This window comes from Bacillus rossius, chromosome 1 (genome assembly GCF_032445375.1).
Source record: "Bacillus rossius redtenbacheri isolate Brsri chromosome 1, Brsri_v3, whole genome shotgun sequence".
NCBI classification, from domain to species: Eukaryota; Metazoa; Arthropoda; class Insecta; order Phasmatodea; family Bacillidae; genus Bacillus; species Bacillus rossius.
The window spans coordinates 337841093-337865204 of NC_086330.1; the positions used below are offsets into that span (position 1 = coordinate 337841093).

At 44.3% G+C, this 24112-nt stretch overlaps 2 protein-coding genes across 7 annotated transcripts in view; one reads left to right on the top strand and one right to left on the bottom strand.

The window, feature by feature from the left end:
• The first annotated feature begins 596 nt into the window (after positions 1-596).
• The window catches only part of LOC134528105 (eukaryotic translation initiation factor 2 subunit 1), a 32701-nt gene continuing 9185 nt past the window's right edge, over positions 597-24112 (top strand). Inside the window, exons 1-3 of one of the 2 annotated variants that reach the window (XM_063361380.1) lie at positions 597-621; positions 16774-17032; positions 20389-20617. In XM_063361380.1, coding sequence (XP_063217450.1) covers positions 16795-17032; positions 20389-20617 — 467 coding nt within the window. In that variant the 5' untranslated portion in view covers positions 597-621; positions 16774-16794. Of the gene's footprint in view, positions 622-13900; positions 14179-16773; positions 17033-20388; positions 20618-24112 lie in introns of those variants that run through there. The other variant, XM_063361379.1, reaches the window with a different exon arrangement.
• Positions 23326-24112, bottom strand: part of LOC134528104 (reticulon-4-interacting protein 1 homolog, mitochondrial-like) — a 79921-nt gene continuing 79134 nt past the window's right edge. For 4 of the 5 annotated variants that reach the window (XM_063361369.1, XM_063361368.1, XM_063361367.1 and 1 more), the window contains exon 10: positions 23326-23663. In XM_063361369.1, coding sequence (XP_063217439.1) covers positions 23579-23663 — 85 coding nt within the window. In that variant the 3' untranslated portion in view covers positions 23326-23578. The remainder of the gene's footprint in view (positions 23664-24112) is intronic. The other variant, XM_063361371.1, reaches the window with a different exon arrangement.

Here is a 24112-nt window from a genome sequence, read left to right on the forward strand (position 1 = left end):
AAGCCATGTTATGCTGCTGTAATGTGATGTTTGGGCAATACAATGTCCGAAATGGAACTAAAGAGAGCGGGTATAATCATAATCATAATCATAATCATAATCTTTATTGTCGTTAAACACAGAGTGCAATAGACATTGTCAAGTCAGAATACATAATATATTGACGCCGCCGTCAGTGCTCCCTCTGAGAGCACAGGCCGTTATGTGTCCTCAACACCTGATAAGTGCCGCGCCCCGAACGCGCCCGCGCGCGCAATGTAGTGCAGTGCCCCGAACGGCGTGACGTCAGTCACGGCCTCCTACGTGTGCAAAGCGCCCGGCCGGGTGTGGCACTGCGCAAGGGTATTGTTTCTCAAGCATTTCATAATATAAACAAAAACTAAGAAATCTAAACCATTCAATAATTAATGTTAATTAAATGATCATATGTTAAAAGGGTATAATTCACAAAACTGGCCGAAGTCACCTTCCCGCGCTCCGCAGTTTTCCCGCGGAATTTTCCCCCTCCCTGGCCCCGGCGGCCAGGGAGGTTAGTCAGTCGCCATCCAGCACTCGCCCGGGCCGGCAACCCACGCACGGGGAGCCTTCAATTTTTGCACCAACGCCATATAACTACAATAGGTAAATATAGTCCAAACGTTTTATATCAGCTCCCCGGTCGGCCCAAATCGGCCGTTAGCAGTCACGCGCGGTCTTTTAATAACATGTGTATCCCATCAGGGATTTTTATATTTTACGTATGCAATTAGGTGACCCGTCGTGGCACCTGCGCCTCACGCTTTCACGTCCCACCACGGGACATAGTTCTTTGCCCACGCAGGGCGGCACTGCGCCGAACGCGACCAAAACTTTCGGACGAGTATTCACCTGGGACGTGCCACGGCCACGTGTGTGATATCGCTCCAGATTCCACCGTGTCCGTACCCAGCTTAACGTGGCCATCGCCACCCCGCGGACTATCCGCTCATGCATATACTCCTGTGCGGGACTAATCGCAGTAATTCAGTGTAACGTGTTTTAGTAAGTAACTTATTCTGCTGTGCGGACCAATCGCAGTAATTCAGTGTAACGTGTTTTAATAAGTGGCTTATTCTCCTGTGCGGGACTAATCGCAGTAACTTAGTGTAACGTGTTTTAATAAGCCAATCATTCTCTGGTGCGGACTAACCACAGTAATTTAGTGTCATGTGTTCCCTTAATTAAGTCGTGGGACCGTTCGTCCTCACTCGTCACGCCACGTCCGTATACTCTCGCAGTGACCCTAGCAGGTCCAGGTGCGCGGAGCTTAGGTCGACGGTGAAGCGGCCAGTCACGTGAACGTGTGACCTGTAGAGTGTACTCCGCAATAAATCACCAAAGGAACTCGTGTGTTTCATTAATAAGGCGTCCTGGGAGGCCATAACAGCCCGGGGAGTCCTTTGTCGCCGCATCCCTGCCTACCGCCACGAGGCCAGGAACCCCCCCTTGAGATTCAAAATTAACTTACCAGCTTAAATTTACGTAAATTCAGATTAGGCAACGGGGACGGCGTCAATATAATATATAAGTTTACATTAGTAAATTAAAGAGAAAACAACTTAATTTTCTTATACCTTACTCAAACTTAATGTCATTAAAATTTAAATTGTTACATTCATCTAAAGAGTATAAAGGTTTAGCTATTAGCCATTTTTCTAGGCTTTGTTAAACCTATCAATGGATATAGCCCTAGCACACAAAGGTAATCTATTAAAAAAATTTACACTTACATTTTCAAAACCCATATGAGATTTACGCAATCGTTTATAACTAACATCAATAAGATATCTATTTCTTGTTTTATAATTATGTACATTATTTCTTAAAATCAAAGTTTGTAAATTACTTTTAACATACAATAAGCAGTGTAATATAAATATACACACGGTAATGTAAGTATTTTCAAATTTATAAAATGTTCTCTACATGATTGTCTTTCAGTAATTCCAGCAATAATTCTTATAGCTTTTTTTTGCCATATAAAAACTCTTTTGGCTCCGGGTGAATTGCCCCACAGTAAAATAAGTGTACATGAAATAATTGTACATATAATAAGTGTACATGAAAAAAGGCGTAGTATGAATTAATTACTAATTTTTGACTAGTACAATATTTCAACTTTCTAAGTAAATAAATTACTCTAGAAAGACGTTTACATAAAGCAGTTGTGTGTGAATACCAATTTAATTTACTATCTAAATAAATACCTAAAAATTTAACAGTTTTAATGTCTAGAGAGGGTTTTAATGTAAAAGTTATAGCTTCTGTTTTATCATTATTTACAACTAACTTATTGGTTTTAAACCAGTAATAAAACTTTTCCATAGCTTGTTCAATTTTAGTTCTTAAAATATCAGGATCACTATCATAAGTTAAAAAAGTAGTATAATCAGCATATAAAATACATTTCCCATTAAACATATAATCAGGCAAGTCATTTATAAAAATTAAAAACAACAAGGGCCCAAGAACTGATCCTTGTGGTACACCATTTTTATTAGGCAATAGACCTGACTTTTTATCTTTTATTTTAACTGTTTGCATCCTGTTATGCAGATAGGATGACAATAACCTTAGTTCTAAGTGTTCTATTCGATAAAATTTAAGTTTTTCAATTAATATTTTATGATTTACTATATCAATAAGTAATAGTAACTACATAGTTAAAACTAAAAGGGAAAGTAAAGAGTAGGTAAAAGGGATAATAAAAAAAGCTATCATGTAAATTTCTGTTCTTTCTGTTTAGAATATTGTTATGACTCGCGTATTAAAGTAAATGGATCGTGTTTTGACTTTAATATTATTCCGGCAGCTACGGGTATATATGTGAGTCCCAGATGACGAGTAACTGATATTTAGATAATGTTCCAATGTCGATCTTGATGGGTGGTGTACTATCGATGGAGCAGACCCAGATGACAGCGGCGATGATAGCAAAGTCACCTTGATGGTAACAGAGACCTCGATGGCAGCAATGTCGACAACTACGCAGAACTCGATAGAACATGTCCCATCGTCACCGACAACATTAAAGGAGACATCAACAGGCATGGTTTCACCAGCAGAATATACTTTATTCCTGCAGTGCTATCTGCAAAGGAACCTCAATGAAAGAAGTTTCGCTGTCGAAAGAGACTTCAATGTCTGTATCAATAATAGTATCACTGATATCCATCTAAAGTGCATAGGCATCTTCCCAGCATCGGCATCGTTATTGTGACACGATTTTCTCGCACAATTGTGACACTTCCTGCGTCTATGCAGGTTTTACCTGGACCCAACTTATCTAGTTTTACTCTATAATAGTCAGTGAAGGGGAGTTAGTCATGGCGTCCATCGCTGCCGTGACTGGCCAATCACCCTCCTAACACATGATGCATGCTACCCTTCCTGCATGGCCAACACACTGCATGATTGGAGCATATAGGCTTCGGCCTGAGATGCACTCCATCCCTAACCCGGAACCCTCCCAAACACACTTAGCTTTTAGTTAGGTTAGGAAAAACAATTTAAGTACACACAACTTTATTACTGTGACGCGAACCCCGCTACCTCTATGAAAATTTACGTGATTTTAGTATTGCTCGAAATCTCAGGGTAGGTTCAGCCTTGTGGCTAGAGGTAGTGGTTCGACACAGTAGGGCCCACCGAGCTGTTTAGGCTACTCGGGACGCCTGAAAAGAACAAGAAAATACCGACTGATGTCTGATTAATTTATTACGGCACAGCCCTATACATAGTGCTGCCTGTCCTGGCCATAACGGTTGTCCCGAATTGAATCGTCACACACGCGACCACTCTCTCAGTGGCGGCTCACGATTTTATTCCCCGGTAAGGTCATACACTTGGACACGATGCGGTGATTACAAAACAAACCCTGACATGACATACTATAATCCTGATTAAGAATTACACTGCACAATTACAAATTACGTAGTACACTGGGCTAAGAACACGTAAGCCCGTAACTCCGGCGACGCTACCTGACTCTTAGGCCTGTTCCAAAAATTGATGCATTAGTAAGTTTGAATGTACGTGTTGCCTACTGGCTGCCCCGTGCGGGCTGAAACTAGTTAGCCGGTTGGCTAGGTTATCGCGTGAGGCGCTGAAGTAACATCTCGTAGTTCACACACAGTACTCACGTATTACAAGGAATGGTCTTCTTGGAGCACTGAATTATTAAGTTAAATACCACTTGGTAAGTCGTGGCCGGCCACGGAACTGAAAGAAAAAGGTTTGCGAAAAAGTACAAATATTGAAACTACATATCAGTGAAAATAAGAATTGCTGGTCCCGTGTTGCGTGGAGGCTGCCGGCCTCTATGAGCTCCGGAAGGATACTCCCGCTATCACCGCGCGCGACCCCCCTCACCCGCCAGCCCTCCCGCGGAAACATGTGATTTTCGCGGGAAACTGAACCGGCCAGGTTCGGGACAAGGCGCACGGTGAAACATAATTTTGGAGAAAATAAAGTGTTAAATAATGAAAATAATGTCTAATAATATCCTGTGGAACAAATACATAAACATTTGTTGTAGTTCGGCAGAGGGTTATGCCACACCCGGCCGGATCCTTCTGCCGACGTAGCACTTGTTACCTGGCGTTCGCCCCGTTGCACTTTCTACACTACGGTGCGCGCCCGAGCGCGTTTGGTGCACACGCGTTCTTGAGACGTTGACGAGGCATAGCGGTCTATGCGACATAGAGGAGCATTGGCGGTCGGCGTCAACTGATTAAATAATTTTGCCCAAATTTAAATAATGCCGGACAATCAACAATATTAGTTTTTGTGTTTGAGAATGCATTACAAGTGTCTAAAAATAATTTAATATTACAAACTGTTAACCAAAAGGTTAAAAACACCATTTGAAATAGGGTTTTAAAATAATCTAAAATTAAAAAAAAAAGTTTTTTTGAAGCAAAAGTGATATCAGACACATTTTATGGGTTAACTATTTTTGAAGCATTGAATACTCTAGCAAGTTATTTGAGGAATTTTGGTTTAGGGCCTACTTAAAATAATGTTTTTTTATAAATCGACGAACGCTGGCTGCATGCAGGAAAAAGCATGACTCATTGTCACGTTCCGCCTGAGCCGAGCGTGCAAGAACCGACCAACCACCATGTGAGAAAATCTTCTATTGGTATTATCAAACAGGTTAAGGCTTGCGTTTAAAAGCAGCAATTAAAATAATTTGATTTATTTGTCCAATTTCGTTATTTAAAATTAACAATTTATTGACATTGTTTTGATTTCAGTTTATTTCTATCACTAATTGTTCGTGATTTATTTAAACAAATTAATCAAATTAAAATTTGCAAAAACTGTAAATAATATTTGAAAATTAAACAGTATGCAATTTTTCATCATTGTTTTCTCGCGACGTTATCACGTAAAATTATCGTCCGTAAACCGACTTTTCAGGCAATCCCCCTTTTTTATATATTAATTTTGACCAAATATTAAAAAGTTAGACTATTGTCTAGTGAAAGGGCGCGCGGAACTTAACGACTATCAAGACTATTCTTAGCGGACGGCTATAAACACCATCAATTAGTGAATGTCTTTTTAATATCTGATATTTAATGCACATTTCATATGCTTACATTGCCTTTCTAGTATAATTATGATTTAAATATTGACGTCGACCCAGAGGCCACCCTAGCTCCTACAGGCCGTTATGGCGCGTCACCGCCTTCTTCTGTGCGCGGGCGTGTGCGGGAGCCAGTGGTGCCACCTTCATTAAATCAGTGTCCCTCCGACGTAGTTTTTTTTATGTATATTTTCTTTTCTTTCAGCAGGACATAAATTTTATTGTAAAAACTATAATATCATCCATCATGTATAATTTAAATTAGAAGGGTAAATAACATGTATTTTAATATGCACGGGGTGAACAAGTCGCGGGTTCCCGTCCACGAGGACGTGAGATGCTGCACGAGACGCGCGCGGGGAGGGGGTCGGCGCGAGCAGAGGGCAGTCGCGTCTGGAGAACCGCGGAGGAGTGACGTGTCGGCCGCGAGCTCTCGCCAAGACGAGTGAAACGGGTGAGCATAGAGGCCTCCGGGCTTAACGTCAGTGACGCGGGGAATAGATCAGCAACAGTCTTCGAGTCGTGTCAGGCAGTTCGAAACTATGGAGATTAGTATGTAAACTATTGCCAAGGGGTCGCCTTATTGTAAATAGTTTAGTTTTCTTTTTATTAGTGTTTCATAATTTTTTCCTTTCCTCTCGTATGTATGTATATATATACATATCTTTATTCGCTTGTATAGTCATGCATTGCCTAGGATAAAATAGTACCATAGTGTCATGGACGAGACCTCGCCATTTTAATGGGACATTTCAGAAACTGTGTCCGCAGGTAGTGCTTGCCTGAATTCGCTATAGGACAGGAAATCAAAGCCCTGCCGGTTTGGGACAAACGCCATCGGTTAGCGCCGCGACGCCGGCGCCTACTACTTCCCATAGGCGGCCGTGTAAGGGGAAATTCTCGTGTAGTCAGGCCTCACCTAAGAACGGTCGTAGGCGGGAACTGCGATAGCCCCGTGCCAGTGCAAATAGTGGCCAATAAAAAGAGTGAGTGCCACGAAACCCTATGTAGTTTCATTATTAGCAGGCTAGATCCTCTTAACTGCCACGCGGCCCGAAACCCACCCCCAACTGAGCTAGCCCAAGAACCTACACAACCAATAAGGGGATCAGCCCGCTCGACGACAAGTGGCCCCCAACTAGGTGGCAACGCATTCTCAAACTTTCAAATTTTCAAAACTTTCAATTTTTTTTAAAAACTTTCAAACTTTCGAAATTTTGTCTCAAAGGGCGTAATTTGGCAAAGTGCGGGTTGCCAAGAACACGGACAAAGTGGGCGGAAAGGACATCACGGACATTATATGGACTGGAGTAGCGTGCGACGTAGCGCGAGTTGCGTCACGCGAACGGCGCGGGAGCTGCATGGCGCGGCGGAGCGGCGGAAGCAGGCGGAAGGAGCGGCGCGGGAAAGAGATAAGGAGACGCATCCACGCCGGGATCAGGTTCACGCGGGAGAGAGATAAGGCGGCGCGACCCACGCCGGGCTCGAATTCGCGCGGTATCGCGCTGCGGCTTATCGCGCGCCGAGAGGCGAGTTCGCCGACCGAGCCGAGAAGGATCGGATAACCAAGTGAAGCCGGGTGACGACCGGAAAAATGGAGGGACCGGATGAGACAAAGGCGAGGGTGATGGACACGTGTGTGGGGTGTGGACTTCCGTTCAGGGGGAGACACGGACAGGACCTTTCGTGCGAATGCCCATGGGGACTAGCGGACGTGAAGAGTAGCGGGGAGAGTAATGACAGACAATCGGGGAGTCATTTACCGGGTCACCGCGACGAGGGCGTTAGAGAGCCCATAGGTCATGGTCATCCGAGTATAGTGATGCGAGTGGTCGAGGTGGCTAGCCCATTACCGGAGTTTGCGGGAGAACCGCACGAAGATCCGAGTGCGTTTGTAGCCGCGTGTGTGGACAGGCTTAGGGGAGTGCCACGAAGGGACTGGGTGACGAGAGTGTGTGGCCAGTTACGGGGCCGGGCGGCGAAATGGTGGACGGACACGGGGGACTATCTATCCGAGTGGGGAGAATTCGAGCGAGCACTAGAGAGGCGGTTCAACGGACCACTGGCACGAGCCGAGTGTCAGCGACAACTTTACAGTGTACCACAGGCCGCAGGGGAGAGCGCCGAATCATTTATCTATAGGAAGGTGCGGTTGCACCGGCGAGTGGGGCCGGAGAGAACAGTGAGCGAGGTCATGCCCGTAATATGCGAACAGTTGTTGCCGTCGCTACGCCCTTTTCTGCGACGGGCCGTGGACCTAGAGGTATCCGAGTTCGTGGAGCTGGCCCGGGAGACTGAAATGGACTTGGCAGCAAGTAGGAGGGAACTCTGGGCAAGAGAGTCACGACGGGAGCCTAGGATGACACCAGTGATGTCACAAGAGACTGTGACACCCGAGGACGCAATGACATTGGTCCGATACAGGGGCGGGGCCACACCACAAGGGCAGAGGACGACAGGGGGACCCACACGGGAGACCAGAACACGGTCAGAGGAGCGGAGTACGAATCAGCGGACGAGTGACAACCGTCCACCCAGGTGTCAGTATTGCCGCAGCCCGGAGTATCACTGGCACGCGGAGTGTCCAACCAAGGCGGAGTTGTGGAGGAAGATGGAAAGGGAAGGACGCCATCCGGGAAACGGACAATAGGGGGCAGGGACAGAGTCGGCCACTGCCTCCTAGATACGAACCCGGACAACATGACAGAAAAGACCTCACCGAGCCCGAGAACGAGTCAGCCCAACGACGCCCGCCATGACACCAGCCACAGGGACGAGAGGAACACAGGGACGTCGCCCGCCAAAAGTGACAGCCCCACTGGGCAGCTCGGAAGAGACACGAGGGACCACGGGAACCGCAGCATGGACGCCACAGCAGACGGGGGAGCCAGTAGCAGTCCAACAGCAGGGGACAGGTCACCACCAGAGGAGCAGGGGGCTCCTCCAGCACAGCTGGGACAGCTGGGCACGGACCAGGCGGCGCTGCTCCGGGTGCCAGTGCTCCTGAACGGCCGTCCCGTCCACGCGTTGGTGGACACGGCGGCGACCCACTCTTTTGTCTCCGCCCACCTGGTGCCGGACGAGGACTTGGAGCCACACGAGGACGAGGTGCAACTGGCAACGGAGGGGACAAGCGCGTCCACGTCTGGACGCGCACAGGTAACCATCGGTGTTCGTGACTTATTCAGTCGGACTAGCGCCCTGGTGATGCGTGGACTGCGGGAGGAGTTGATCCTGGGCCTGCCTTGGCTGGTCCAGGAGGACGCCGCCATTGACATCAAGGACAGTAAGTTGCACGTGGGCCGTCAGGGGCGCCGAACGCTGTACGGCGTGGGCCGGGCGGGCCCTGTTCCTCCCTCACCACAGATCCAGCTGGCAGACCTCACTCATGACGTGCCACCAAATTACACAGGGTTGTTCGAGGGCGTGTTGTCGCAGCAACCGTTAGTGTTCGCGGCCACAGACATGCTGCGGCGGACAACGGTGACGGAACATGCCATCCCTACAAAGCCACACAGTCCCATATACGTAAAGCCGCGGGAGTTTGGACTCAAAGACCGTCAGGTAGTGCAGGAACAGATAACCGAAATGCTCCAGAACGGAGTAATAGAAGCTAGTGAATCTCCGTACAATAGCCAAATCGTCATGGCTAAGAAGAAGGACGGGACCTTGAGGTTCTGTGTGAACTTCAAACCCGTGAACTCTGTCACCATACCCGCCCCACCACCACTGATAAACATTGCAGACGCGTTGGCAGGCTTGGGGGACGCCCGTATATTTACGTCACTTGATCTAAGGTCCGGGTATTGGCAAGTCCCCGTCAGGCAGGAAGACCGTCCTAAGACCGCGTTTACGGCCCCGGACGGACGCAGGTTTCAGTTCCGAGCCATGCCGTTCGGGCTGATGGACGCCCCCTCGACATTCCAGGCCATGATGGTCCGCGTCCTGGATGGGTTCGTGGGCGACTTCGTCACGGCCTATCTGGACGACGTGATCGTCTGGTCACGGACGTGGGAGGACCATGCGCATCACCTGGCATTGGTCCTCGAACGGCTGGCCAGACACGGGCTGACCTGCGCCCCGCACAAGTGCCATATCGGGGCAACGGAGATCAGATTCCTGGGGCATGTCGTCAGTGAGAAGGGGTGCCGCCCTCTCCCGGAGCACCTGGACCTGATCGCGTCCAAGGCGGCTCCACAGACGAGAAAACAGCTGCAAAGACTCATGGGGCTCCTGAACTGGCTGCGGTCCTTCATACCGGACTTCGCAGCGGTGACGGCCCCCATGACGGACTTGCTATCCCCCAAAACAAAATACAGGTGGACCGCGGAGGCCGACCGCGCCCTGGCTACTGTCAAGCGCTTGTTCAAGGACAGTCACACCCTCGCACGGCTGGTGCCGGGCGAACCCCTGTACCTGCAAACGGACGCGAGTCAAGTAGGTATGGGGGCCGTGTTGTACCAGGTCGGACCCAATGGCGAGCGACGCGTGATGGAGTATTCCAGTGCCAAATTCGGGCCGGCCGCCCGGAACTACGATGTGAATGAACAGGAGTGCTTGGCAGTGGTGTGGGCTGTCAAGCGGTACCAACACCATCTGGAAGGGCGGGAGTTTACTCTTAGGACGGACAATCAGTGTTTAAAATGGTTGAACTCGATGCAAGGGAGGAAGAGTAAATTTACCCGGTGGGCTGTGACCCTCCAAAACTTTGCATTCACAGTGGAACACGTGCCAGGGAGGACTAACCAACTTGCCGATGAATTGTCACGACATCCTAACCCAGAGGACATCTTTGAGGACGAGGGCACGTGGGACGATCTGCTTCCTCCGTCAGGGCGCGCACCCGTCACGGGAGACCAGATGGGGCCCGCGGCATTGTACGCGGTAACACAGGAGGAACCAGTCACTGAACCCGAGGCAGTGGACACTCTCTCCCAGCTGATTAGCGCCGTGCAGCGGGTTCAGCGGGGGGACGACGTCTCGAAGGCCGCCGTGGAGGCGTGCGGGAACCAGGTGGTACCGGATCAGCGCTGCGTGGACGGGGTCCTGCAGACGCGGGTGCCGGGAGGTGGGGATGCTTGGCGAACTCACGCCCCGAAGGGGGCCCGCGCGGCCATACTGGGTTATTTCCATGACCACCAGCTAGCAGGCCACCCCGGGGCCGAACAAACCGCGGAGGCAATCAGGGTCTCCTTCCACTGGCCCGGCATGGGACACGATGTCCGGGAATACGTCCGACGCTGCCACACTTGCCAGCAGCGCAAGGCCCGGAGGACAGACGGCGAGGAGCAACAGCGACCTCGCCGCCCGCAACACCCATTCCACACACTAGCTCTAGATATCATGGGGCCCTATCCCCGCAGCAGCAAAGGCAAGCGCTTCCTTGTAGTACTAACAGACCTGTTTACCAGATGGGTCGAGGCCTATCCGGTCTCCAACGTCCGGTCGGGAACGTTGATAGCGCTGATCGACGGAGAGGTAGCCCCTCGCTTCGGGTACCCAGCGGTGCTCCTATCGGACAACGGATGTCAGTTCACGGGAGCCCGCTGGAAACAGGCCTGCAGAAGGTGGGGGGTGAGCCACCACACGACGCCGACGTATCACCCGAGGGCCAACCCAACCGAGAGACGGAACCAAGAGATAAAGGCTCAGCTCCGTCTCCGGTTGGGAGAGGACCATTCAAAATGGGATACCCATTTGCCGAACCTCTTATACTGTCTGAGGCGTCGTACGAGTGCCGCCACGGGTTACTCGCCGGCAGAGCTGGTCATGGGGCGGAACCTGGCGCTGCCAGGAGAATGCCGGGTAGAGGCGGCAGCCACAGAAGCCGGATGGGGCGAATGTCTCAATACCGAGCTGACCAGAATGCAGGAGAGGGCTAGGCGGAGACAGGAGGCCTATCTACAGCAGACGACACCACAGTCCACTAGACCCCCCCCTACTCTGAACCCCGGGGACCAAGTGTACGTCCGACAGCATCCTCTGTCGTCAAGGGCAAAGAACTTTTGTGCAGGTCTAGCCCCGAAATGGGCGGGCCCCAGGACCGTTCTGCGACAGGCGGGGGCCACATCGTACTTAATACGTACACCAAGCGGGAGGCCCGCAAAAATTCACAGAGACCAACTGCGCCTAGCCGCGGGGGAGAGACAAGCTCCAAGGGACACGGACAGGGGAGAGGGGTCTGCCTCTACACCAGTCACCGACGCAAACCAAGCCAGCCGTGACATGGACGGAAGGTGGGACGAGGACATGGCGGGACAGAAAGAACAAGGAGACGTGACAGAGACGCGACCGGCAGCCGACACAGGGGCAGCCATGAAAGGAACGGAGACAGGAGGGGCAGAAGAGAGCGTAATGGAACCAGCCAGGACATTTGGGGAACCAGACGAAACGACCGCCGACACAAACGTGATCCAGTTCATCACGGAACCGGACACGGACGGGGAGGACGAGGAGGGGAAAGACCCAGACACCCCTCTCTGGCCCCTCAATACGAGTCTGGCGGACTCGTCGTTCATTATGACCGTCACCGAACCAGACTCAGATACAGAACGGGGGGACACAGAGGGGATGGAGGAAGAACTGATGGGGGTCCTGACAGGTGAACCAGGATCTTCGGGGTGGTCTGCCATCCCAACCACGAGGATGGGGGGAAAGGGCAGGACATTAGACCCCAACTGTTCGCTCAGCCCCTCAATTTCCAGAAGCGAATCTGGGGAAAACTCCCGACCTAGGAGGATACGGCGGGTACCCACCTACTTACGGGAATTTCAGTGCAATAACCTACCAAAGGCAAGCCACCACACTAACACAGGATCCCGACTCAGTGTCATGAGTTTACTGCCACCCTTCGCGAGACACCCGCACACGATACACACCAGAGGCCAAGACACTTCCTACCCTCTCGTTTCTACGATCAACGAGTGCAACGGCAGATGCGATTAAGAGACGTTGACGCGCATAATGGCCTTGTGGGAGGGGGGGGCATTTGACGTCGACCCAGAGGCCACCCTAGCTCCTACAGGCCGTTATGGCGCGTCACCGCCTTCTTCTGTGCGCGGGCGTGTGCGGGAGCCAGTGGTGCCACCTTCATTAAATCAGTGTCCCTCCGACGTAGTTTTTTTTATGTATATTTTCTTTTCTTTCAGCAGGACATAAATTTTATTGTAAAAACTATAATATCATCCATCATGTATAATTTAAATTAGAAGGGTAAATAACATGTATTTTAATATGCACGGGGTGAACAAGTCGCGGGTTCCCGTCCACGAGGACGTGAGATGCTGCACGAGACGCGCGCGGGGAGGGGGTCGGCGCGAGCAGAGGGCAGTCGCGTCTGGAGAACCGCGGAGGAGTGACGTGTCGGCCGCGAGCTCTCGCCAAGACGAGTGAAACGGGTGAGCATAGAGGCCTCCGGGCTTAACGTCAGTGACGCGGGGAATAGATCAGCAACAGTCTTCGAGTCGTGTCAGGCAGTTCGAAACTATGGAGATTAGTATGTAAACTATTGCCAAGGGGTCGCCTTATTGTAAATAGTTTAGTTTTCTTTTTATTAGTGTTTCATAATTTTTTCCTTTCCTCTCGTATGTATGTATATATATACATATCTTTATTCGCTTGTATAGTCATGCATTGCCTAGGATAAAATAGTACCATAGTGTCATGGACGAGACCTCGCCATTTTAATGGGACATTTCAGAAACTGTGTCCGCAGGTAGTGCTTGCCTGAATTCGCTATAGGACAGGAAATCAAAGCCCTGCCGGTTTGGGACAAACGCCATCGGTTAGCGCCGCGACGCCGGCGCCTACTACTTCCCATAGGCGGCCGTGTAAGGGGAAATTCTCGTGTAGTCAGGCCTCACCTAAGAACGGTCGTAGGCGGGAACTGCGATAGCCCCGTGCCAGTGCAAATAGTGGCCAATAAAAAGAGTGAGTGCCACGAAACCCTATGTAGTTTCATTATTAGCAGGCTAGATCCTCTTAACTGCCACGCGGCCCGAAACCCACCCCCAACTGAGCTAGCCCAAGAACCTACACAACCAATAAGGGGATCAGCCCGCTCGACGACAATATCCTTCGAAAACTAACATTGATTAAAACACCTGCCCATCCTTAAAATCACTTTGATTTATTATTATTTTTGTGCCACATCATAATGAATAATGTATTAAAAACTTAACCATTGGATGCTATGTATGTTAAAGAATAGTACATAAAAATTATTTAGTTTCTTTACAATGACGTTTCTGTTTTATTCCTGGCGAATTGCAGCACTGGTCGTGTAATTTCCAGTTCCATTCATATCTTCCAAGTGACGTCAAACTCCTTCAGCCAATTAATGCTCATTACTAGGAAAAGAGATTCCCTTATATACTTCTATTTCCTTTGGAACCTCCCCTATTACTTACATAAAATATTGTTGGTATCACTTAAATCAAACAAATGTTTTAGCTTGTTGGCAATCGCTAACAAAACATTTGAGGTTATGAAAACACATGGATTTAATTGACGGCATTAACTAAGATTCTATATTTAATCACTTAACATTCAGTCATAATTTCTTACTGGTAAGTTTTTAAATTGCGATTACTATTAAGTAATATTTAAATATGGTGATATATTTTAAATATAAACTATTTTCATAACTGGAAGAGTTGGTTCTTTTTTTCAACTGGCGGTGCTACAATCGAGCAAAACGCTATAATCATTGTTAATAGTGTCCTAAGGCATGTTTAAGAGATTACAAGGACATGTTTAAGGTCCGTTCTACAATGAACCAGAACGGACACGAATCTCCCGAAACGTTTTTCCATCTTGTATACTGCTTTCACAGTGCACGGAAACGAAACAAATGGCAACCAATAAGATTGATTTTCATGGTTATGAAAAATTTAAGCTTATTAAAAATAATTAGTTTCGAGATTAAAATATTGTTCTGATAAAAAAAAAAGAAGTTCTGATGTACAAAAACAACTAAGTTCTAATAGAACACCATTTATTCTTATAATGGAAAAAATATTTTATGTATTTTGAAGTTAAACAAAGAAGGGCTACCACAGCATCCAAATAATTGGCTTCTGGAGCATGCAGTCATGATCACGGAAGAGCTCAGCATTGCGTAGCTAATCTGTACAGGTCTATGTCCGCATGTGTGCTATTGTCGATAATCCGCTCATGAAATGTGTGTCTATTTAGGTGATCCGTCTCCTCTTCCATGTCCTTAAACCAGTAAAATTCTCTCTTCTCAGTTTTTCCATAAATAAAGTAATAAAATTAGGGAAATATTTTTGAACATTAAAGATGTTCTTAAATTCTAACAGGTTTCTGAGCACTTAGTTTATAGGTTACATTACAATACCTGGCATTGACTAGGTTGCCGCTATTTTTTGCTTCCCTATGTGGGTCCGTATATGTATGTTTTGGAAAATATTGAGAATTTTCAATTAATTTAGGTTGGCTACATTATGTTAAACTTTAAAACATTGTGGATGTATAGCTACATTAAAAATACTGTAAAATATTTTAATGGTAGCTTAAGAATTACTAATTTATGATGTAGCTATCATGACCTAACCAGCAGTTCACATAATTTCACAGTATTTTTAATGTAGCCACACCAACCTAATTAACCGGCCACACTTTTTTTATAAGCATTTTAAATTTAGCTACGCTATACTCTAATTTCTCCTTCTCACAAGTCTATGAAAGATGACATGGACATCTTTTATGCCCTTTTTTATCATGTAACATGTGCTACTGAAGTTGCTCGTTCTAGCGGTGAACTTCTGAATTATTCGGCCCTAGGAATGGACTTGTGTGAACAGTTTGCTACACTATGTTGCAGTTCCTAAAGAACCATTAAAAATATTTTACAGTATACTAACCTAAATAACGGTCCACTGAACATGCACAAATGCGGCCTCGGTACGGAATGTTGTGAATGTTAGATTTGCTGATCCTGTATAAGAACGTTAAAAAAAAAATAATTGTGTTAGTAACATAATGCATAGGTATTGTAATGTAAGTGATAAACAGTAATATTTTAGAAACTAGTAGGAATATAAAGTCACTGTTTTCAGGATAAATACAGGAACATCTCTAGTTTTCTAAAAAAAGTATTTTGGGAATTTTATCAATTTTCCGGAAAAGCCACTACATAAGAAAAATACCGTAAAGCCTAGGCTACATTCGCGATAGTATGTAACCATATTATACATAGCAAATTTGCACACACAGAACAGAAGACAAACCTACATTTGTACACAACACAGCCGTTTAAATTATTCCAACAGATTTTTGCCTCATTTATTTCTGTTGAAATTTTTAATTTTAAATTTTCACATTTTTTCACATATACCTACTTTACAGAAGTTCTTGTTTACTAAAAATAAATCATTTAGCTACACAATATTGTTTTTAACATTTAGGAATGATTAAACAACCAAAAATTTTTCTCGCAAATAAATATATAGTAGTCTTAATCTTACTGTTTAGCTTTGAAATGCACTTATAAAATAACTGTCAGTTATTGTATGCCCCTGACGTAGTTTAGGCTGATTGGCCGCTAACTGAAATTGGTGCAAAGTTCAAAAATGTTATAAGTTTGTCCACTATCTGAGCACCTATTGCATGCTATGTTGCTGTGCATGTGCATGTGCTATGTTACAATGTAGCAGCTGCTGTTTGTGATCATTCAAGTTTTGTGAATCTGCTACTGCGCGTGATGTTAATGAACCTAGCCCAGACTTAACATGAAAATAGGCAATGGAAGCAAAAGATTATTGCTGTTTCGTACAATCAGTGGCGTAGCCAGGATTTGTGTATGGGGGGTGTTAAGAAGCATGGCCCCCCCTATTAAAGCGGGGGGTCCGGGTGTCCTCCCCCGGGAAAATTTGGATTTTAAGGTGTAAAATAGTGCTATTTTAGCAGTTTCCGGTACTTATATTTAAATAATGTAATGGTAAAAATTTTATTAATTTTAATATGAAATTTGTTTGAGTGATGAATAATAAATTAATTAAAGATTTGGTGCTAAGGGGGGGGGGGGGGGGGGGGGGGTTGAACCCCTAAAACCCCCCCCTGCGTACAGTGCAGCCGTGTAAGGAACATGATAACTGAATCTTGCTGAAATTCAAATGAAAGCTGACACACTTAATTTTCAGGTGTGCTGCGCTTGAAGGGAGATGCCGCTGTCGTGTCGGTTCTACAAGGAGAAGTACCCGGCGGTGGAGGACGTGGTGATGGTGAACGTGCGCAGCATCGCGGAGATGGGGGCGTACGTCCACCTGCTGGAGTACAACAACATCGAGGGGATGATCCTGCTGTCGGAGCTGTCCCGCAGGAGGATAAGGTCCATCAACAAGCTGATCCGGGTGGGCAAGACGGAGCCCGTCGTGGTTATCCGAGTGGACGCCGAGAAAGGTGAGCGTTCAGCGGCGGGTCGAAGACACCTCGGAGGGGCTCTCGACGTCCACCGCCCATCCTTCCACCATCCCTTCGTCCGCCGTTCGTACTCCCGTCAACTGGCCAGCATATTCACGTCACTCCGCACGTCAGTCACGATATTTTTCCACTTGGATGCTGCCAATCGAAGAGGAAACTTAAAATTTTGGATACAAATTCTTTTGTAAAGGTGGATTAGTTTGACATCTCGTGTAAACTATGCACTTATTAAACTCCTGTTTTGCTATGATATTTATTTTGTTTCAAATTTCAAACTTTGAAATGTGTTCAAATGCAATTTAAAGATATCACAGCAAACAGCTAAACAAATAAACAAACTTTAAATCCTTTTAAGATAGTAAAAATTGCCAGCAATACTTTGGAAACATTTTGGGGGTTGTAATTTTATCTGTCTTGTCACTCAAAAGTGAAAGTTTGGGAAGCTTTTAACTGATGGACTGATGAAATTTTCCAGGCTTTCTGATTGACTTGGGTCACGTGTTTGACGGACAGGTGGAAAACTGAAGGGTGAGCGACTGATCATTGCGAGTCCAGCTTTCTTTTCAAATCTTGTGTCTTGAATCTGAATATAGATCTCACGAGTTAGGAATATAATATGGAAGTATTAACATAGGGTGAATGTCTGTTCTTAAGTTATAATTATTCTGATTAACAAGTGGCTCGCATAACAAACCTTAGACGCACAAATGCGAATCCTAAAAGTTTGTTTAATACTTTAAAGGAACTCGCTAGAAAGAAAGAAAGAAAAAATTTGCCATCATGGATTGAGTATTGGCAAACAAGTGTGTTGACATATGCATGACATATCTTTCTTGCGTATCCAGTTGTATTTTAAAATAAAATATTAAATAAAGAAAGGAATTGGTTGTACTTGTGATGCAAAGATGTAGGATTACTAAAATATATTTGACTTTGACATTATTTATAAAACTTTGAGGAAGTTATTTCTAAAATAAAAAGTTTTGCTATATAGATGGGAAAAGGGATTTGGGGGTCATTCTTATTTTGACTTAAATCAGTAACATGATAAAAAATTTACAAACCCAATCCCTAACTTCAAACTTCCCTTTCAAATATACATATAAGAGAAAAAAAACAGACATTTAAGATTTGAAGAAACATTCAATTCACCACATTTTTATTTGTTAAAGAAAGCATATATACATGTTTATGCATAAACTGATATTGGGTCACAGGGTGTAAGTTGGTGACAGTATGATGACATATTGCTATATGTGCCACCGTGTGGTCAAGGGCAACACAGACCCAGCTTAGACTCTTGACTCAGGGCGTGATGTAGCACAAGTGTGGAATATTTCAAGACATTACCCCCATATAATAACATCTCGTGCTAGAAACTGGTATGCTCTCAGCATTACATACACTAGATGTTACTAAACACGTGGGGTCTTAAGGCATACCACATGCCTCTACACCTTAACCCAATCCCACGTGGTAGAAGAGAAACACACGATTCTATAAATATCCCTTTACGTGTTTCGTGTTTCCGTACTTTACGGCAGTTAACATAAAACAAACAAAATAATAATGAAACGGATAGAATGGAAAAAATCAGTTTAATTGAAGTCCAGTGCACCCACATAGCTGGGATGATACCTTCACGTTAATGTCCATGTCCCATGTAGGGTTCCAAATAAATTATTAAAACAGTCGTTCTCCCGAGGTGGGCCCCGAGGGTGTAAGAAAGAGTTTAGTAATATTTAAAGACATTCACAACTAGTATATCTCAGTAGCACGCAACAATGATGTCCTCAGGTTGCTTTTAGCATCTGGCCTTGGGGGGTGAAGTTCGACTGGTGTAAGAAATGGCTGCTAAGTGCGCTAGACGGCATTCCCAAGACACTTTAAACTGTTGGGTTATTCAAAAATCATACAAGCATAAGGATAAAATGCTTAATTAATTAATGCATAATATTAAATTTATAAAAGCCCTTTGTTTGTATTTAAAAATTTTAAAATAGTATTTTTTGAGAACTTGTTATCACTCAGGGCTGCATTCATGACATCTAAGTTTGCCTGGAGACAAATAAATAAATGAAAGTTATTTATTTAGATGATTGTAACTGAAGCTAATACAGCCCTTGGGAATTAAAAAAATATAAATAAATTCAATTAATTATAATAGTGATATTTAGGGTATGAGGAACTAGGAACTGGCTCTAGTGAGCTTCTCTCACTCCTCCCTCCTCTACTTCACCGGTGAAGACTACTGTTTAAAATGGACTAACATGTCACATGCTGACCTACAATGTCCTAACACATCATGCTGATCTACAATGCCCTAACACACCACGCTGACCTACAATGCCCTAACACATCACATGCTGACCTACAATGCCCTAACATCACATGCTGACCTACAATGACCTAACATGTCACGCTGACCTACAATGCCCTAACATGTCACACGTTTTTAAGTGGGAAACATCATCTCAGCCGTCTTGTATTTGTTTTGCTATAATTTCAACTTTGGAATAATCATCAAATTTTTTTGGCATGGTAGGGTAATGATAATGTCTCCCCGAGGTTGTATACATTATTACAGTATATAACTGTGTTATTTTCTAACTAGCTCCAACCTGTAACAGCCGGAAGGAGTTACTAGTTTAATTATTTGACACAAGCAACAACTACCTACTGCTATAATAATTGTGCAAGCAGTCCACTAATGTTGACTTCAACAAGTTTCTAAAGCCGTGTAGAGTCAAAATATTTCATGCTGAAGCTGTATTGCAAGCTGCGGTTAAATATTCAAGACATCCAAGCTCTATTAGTTGATCGATCACACGGTCACTAATGCTTGCACATTGGTTTCTGTTTCAGCAGTAAGTGTGAATGATCAGTGTTTTCAGTGTCAAACATTGTGGAAAAATTAGTTGATTGACTTTGAAACTCCACTGGTTGTTGACCAGTTTATTTAAAACCTGTACCGACAAGGCTGTTTTTTTGTTTTTTTTAACCATTTCAAAAAAACCAGTAATGGTGCTGTAATGTCCACCTCCTGTGGGAAAAAATACCCTTTCAGCGGTTAGTTCTCAGTCAGATGTGCAGATTTGCCGGACTTCAGTCCAGCATGAGTGGCTGAAAAATGGGAAGTTGTATGGCCTTAATTTGAACTTGGTGAGAGCAAAAATAACTAACGTAGTAAAAAAAGGTGATTTAAATTTTTAAAAAAAACCCTTGGTTTAAAGAAAAAAAACAGGATTGTTTGGGTTTTTTCTGAACCTTTCTCCGTACCGCAGTCTAGCGATCTGGCGTGAGACGGGAGGCGAGTGCTGGGCGGCTGCCGACAGGCTACATCGACCTGAGCAAGCGCCGGGTGTCGGCGGAGGACGTGGACAAGTGCACGGAGCGGTTCGCCAAGGCCAAGGCCGTCAACTCGATTCTGCGCCACGTGGCGGAGCTGCTGCACTACGAGACGGACGAGCAGCTGGAGGAGCTGTACCAGAGGACGGCCTGGCGCTTCGAGGAGAAGTACAAGAAGAAGGCCTCCGCCTACGACTTCTTCAAGCAGGCGGTGCTGTGAGTAGCCGGCGCTGCTCCTTCCTGAGCGGTCGCGAGTCTGGAAGTAACTGTCAGGAATCAGGGAGCTTTTTAGTGATGGTCAGGAAGACTGTCAGTGATGATGAGGAATAGTCAGGAAATTAGAAGATTATCTTTAAAAGTAAGGGATTAAATTACATTGTGTGGATTTACTAGACAATTTGATTTAGTTTTGAAAAACTTGCCTGAGATCATTTGAGTCAAAAAGAAGTTGTGTATAAGGGGGAAAATATTGAGGAAACCATCTAAATTTTGTGTTAACCAAGTAAACTTATTTTTCATACAACTGTGTGTGATGAAGCTACTATTAAACATTTTTTATGCTTATATGCAGGAGACATGAACATAAAATAGCCAATCATGTTTAATACCTTTTGAAAGCATTTTTTTATTATATATAAACTTATATATGTATATAAGTTTATTTTTTTTAAATATTATTATTATTTAAGTTTCACACAGCTAAAATGAATCAAAACATTGATATTGGGTTTAGGTTAGAATGGTAAAAAAATTGTGAGATAAGTTAGTAAAATTTTATTGGGGGGACCTTTTACAATCTCCATTGATGTTGTGATGTAGGCCAGTCAAACATACATTTTCCTATGTATTTGTATCTCCTCAAATCATTTACTAGAGGAAACGGGTACAGAGACAAGCGGAAATTTCTTATTAATGTGTTATCCACAGGAATGTGTATATGTGTTTGTGTGTGTACAAAGATTATAAAATTTATTTCATTTGTTTAATGTTTTAAATGAGCTCAATTTGCACCATCGTACGTTTGGAAGTAGTTAATATAGTGTAGAGCCCAACTGCGCTGGGCCAGCAACACAACATGTTTTTTTTTCCGTAGGTAGGATCATAACCAGAGTATGGTGAAAATGTACTTGTCTGTCAGGACACAGAAATACTTATTGCCAGCACTGCAGTGGGTGCACGTTAATGGCGGTAGCATCCATAATCCCGCTTGTCAGTTCAGCATCGTACGTTTGCGCAGGTTGTTCAGTCGTGGGCGTACATGCCTTTCCCCCCTCCTGCTTCTTGACCGTTCTGCCGTGAACTGTCGTTCAATTGGTCACTAGTTCATAGCTTTAAATATGTCTTGTAGACCTCTGTGTGTGTGAGTGATTGGATCATTCTTCTACCAAGAAGACCATCGGGATTCAATTCCTGCAGGGTCATCCACGGACACTGGTGGGAAAGGTAGGTTTCTCGCGGTACTCCCATCTCTTCTCATCTCTCTCTCTCTCTCTCTCTCCCCCCCCCCCCCCCCCCCCCTTCTCCATCAACTTTATCACCACAAATGATCTGATGCATTATGTCGTGGTTCCATCTTGTAGCTTGAACCCTTCGTCCATCTGTAAATTCTAGTGCCTCAGGTGGACCAAGATGGCACAGTGGTGCGGCATGCGGCAAGACGCTGGACTCTCATTCTTTAGGACCCAGGTTAAAATATATAATGTTTTTCTTCACATGCTCTCTACCTTGGGATTGGGGCATGAGAATCCAAACACTCGTATTTTGTTGTTCTGTGTTTTATTGATCAGGAGCATCTGGACAATTTCCAAGCTTTGCTAATATAGTTGGCATTGATTTAACACATGTAATGGCTATAAGTAATAAACATTTTCAACCAACAAACATTAGAATATACTACAGTTTAATACATACATGTAGAAGTGAATCCTGTAAATTGTAACGGATAAAAACCACACTCTTATTGCATATGTGTTTCGCAAGTTATTATATCGTCGCCTGAGAATTGGAGTGTTCTATGTCCATTGAAGTCGGAACTGAGATATAAGCATTTGAAAGTTCAAATAACGATGAATATCATGACATAGAACAAAATACTATTGGTCTTAAATAAAGAACAAACATTTTTATGTGCGTAGACGTGTGTAGATATAGTACAAATGAATACTAATATTAATTTCGTTTCCATAGCATAAAAAACCTAAAAAGTGGACATAGAACACTCCAATTCTCAGGCGGCGATATTCTAAAATGTTAAGTAACATTGAAAGAATGTGTTTGTTTACCTTTTTTGTGGAAATAAAAAATCACGCAAACATTAAGGATCTTAAAGTAACGGAGACGTACCAAAATACAGAAACAGATGATTTCAAAATTTTGTTTTCGAGTAAGTATTTTGAAGGAATTGAAACAGGTCCCAAAAATTCAGAGAACCGCTTAGGCCTATTAATAACCAATCCAATCCAGCAATTCTCTCAGAAGTTATGTGACTTCTGAGATCATTGAAGGAGGGCCACATAATTGCAATTGTCTGCACTAATCAGTGTATACACTAAGTTCCTCATATATTTATTAGCAAAAAATGGAAGTATGTGATGAGCAAAAGTTTTGCAACATAGATTTCAGGTAATGAAATTCTTAAAAAAATTGAGAATGTACAGAAGTTAAATTAATTTTTTTTTTGCAAAATAGTGCTCTTTGAGTGTGTCTATTGCAGAATAAGCTGTGTAATACTGTAGCTGTTTTTTTCCCCCAATTAAACAGAAGTTGTTTGATTAAAGTTGAATGAATGTTTTTTTTTAACGCTAAAACCATTACTGTCCGAAGCAAATGCCTTGGAAGTTAGCTGTATTCGATAATGGAAGCTGACGTTTTTGGCTGCTGTTTAGAAACATTTTATAAATTAATAAGCAAATACACACATGATAAAACATGTTATATATATTTTTTTCTTTGTACATCAATAGGTTATAAATAATAATTTGGTACAAGAATTTCTATACAATCTGTGAATATTACACTTTGTACATAGTGGTAATAGTTAATTTTCTTTAGTTTCATTTTCAACAGCAATAGAGGATATATATAAATACTATCATAATACAGAAATTTCTGTACAATATCAGAATATTACACTAAAACGTCACTATGGTGTATAGAGTTTTTCTCTGCATGGTATATCTACAAGCTTTGGAAGGTGTTGGTGCTACTTGTGCTCATTTTCCTGAGTACTGTAGGTTTACGGTTTTTCAGCATAATACGTGACCTGAAAGTAGATAACACACAATTAATTATGAGACAACATGTTTCATAAAGGAATGTAGGAAAAAAATATTGTGGTATTTTTTCCTTTATGTTTAAATGCAAAACTTGTTCCAAAGTCAAACCGTAATTTCCGTTGTTTGGTGTTGTCTTTCACCTGAGCCTACATAGCCGATACAATGGCAGTTGTTGAGCCCAATGTACGTGTCAAATTTTGGTTTTAAATGTTATCTTCAGAGGGAAAATAAATGGGCAGAAGTATTAAATGGAAAGCAGTGTACAGGTTCTCCCGTAACTCAACGTCAAGCCAAGAACAGTTCATAGGCCAGTTAATTACAGTTACAAATAAAAATAAAATTGTCGTAGTTTTAACTTTTCAGTTGTAGGAATTTTTTTCTAAGTTCATCTTATTGGCCTGTAGTCATAGTGAGAAAATAAAGTAATACCATTTTT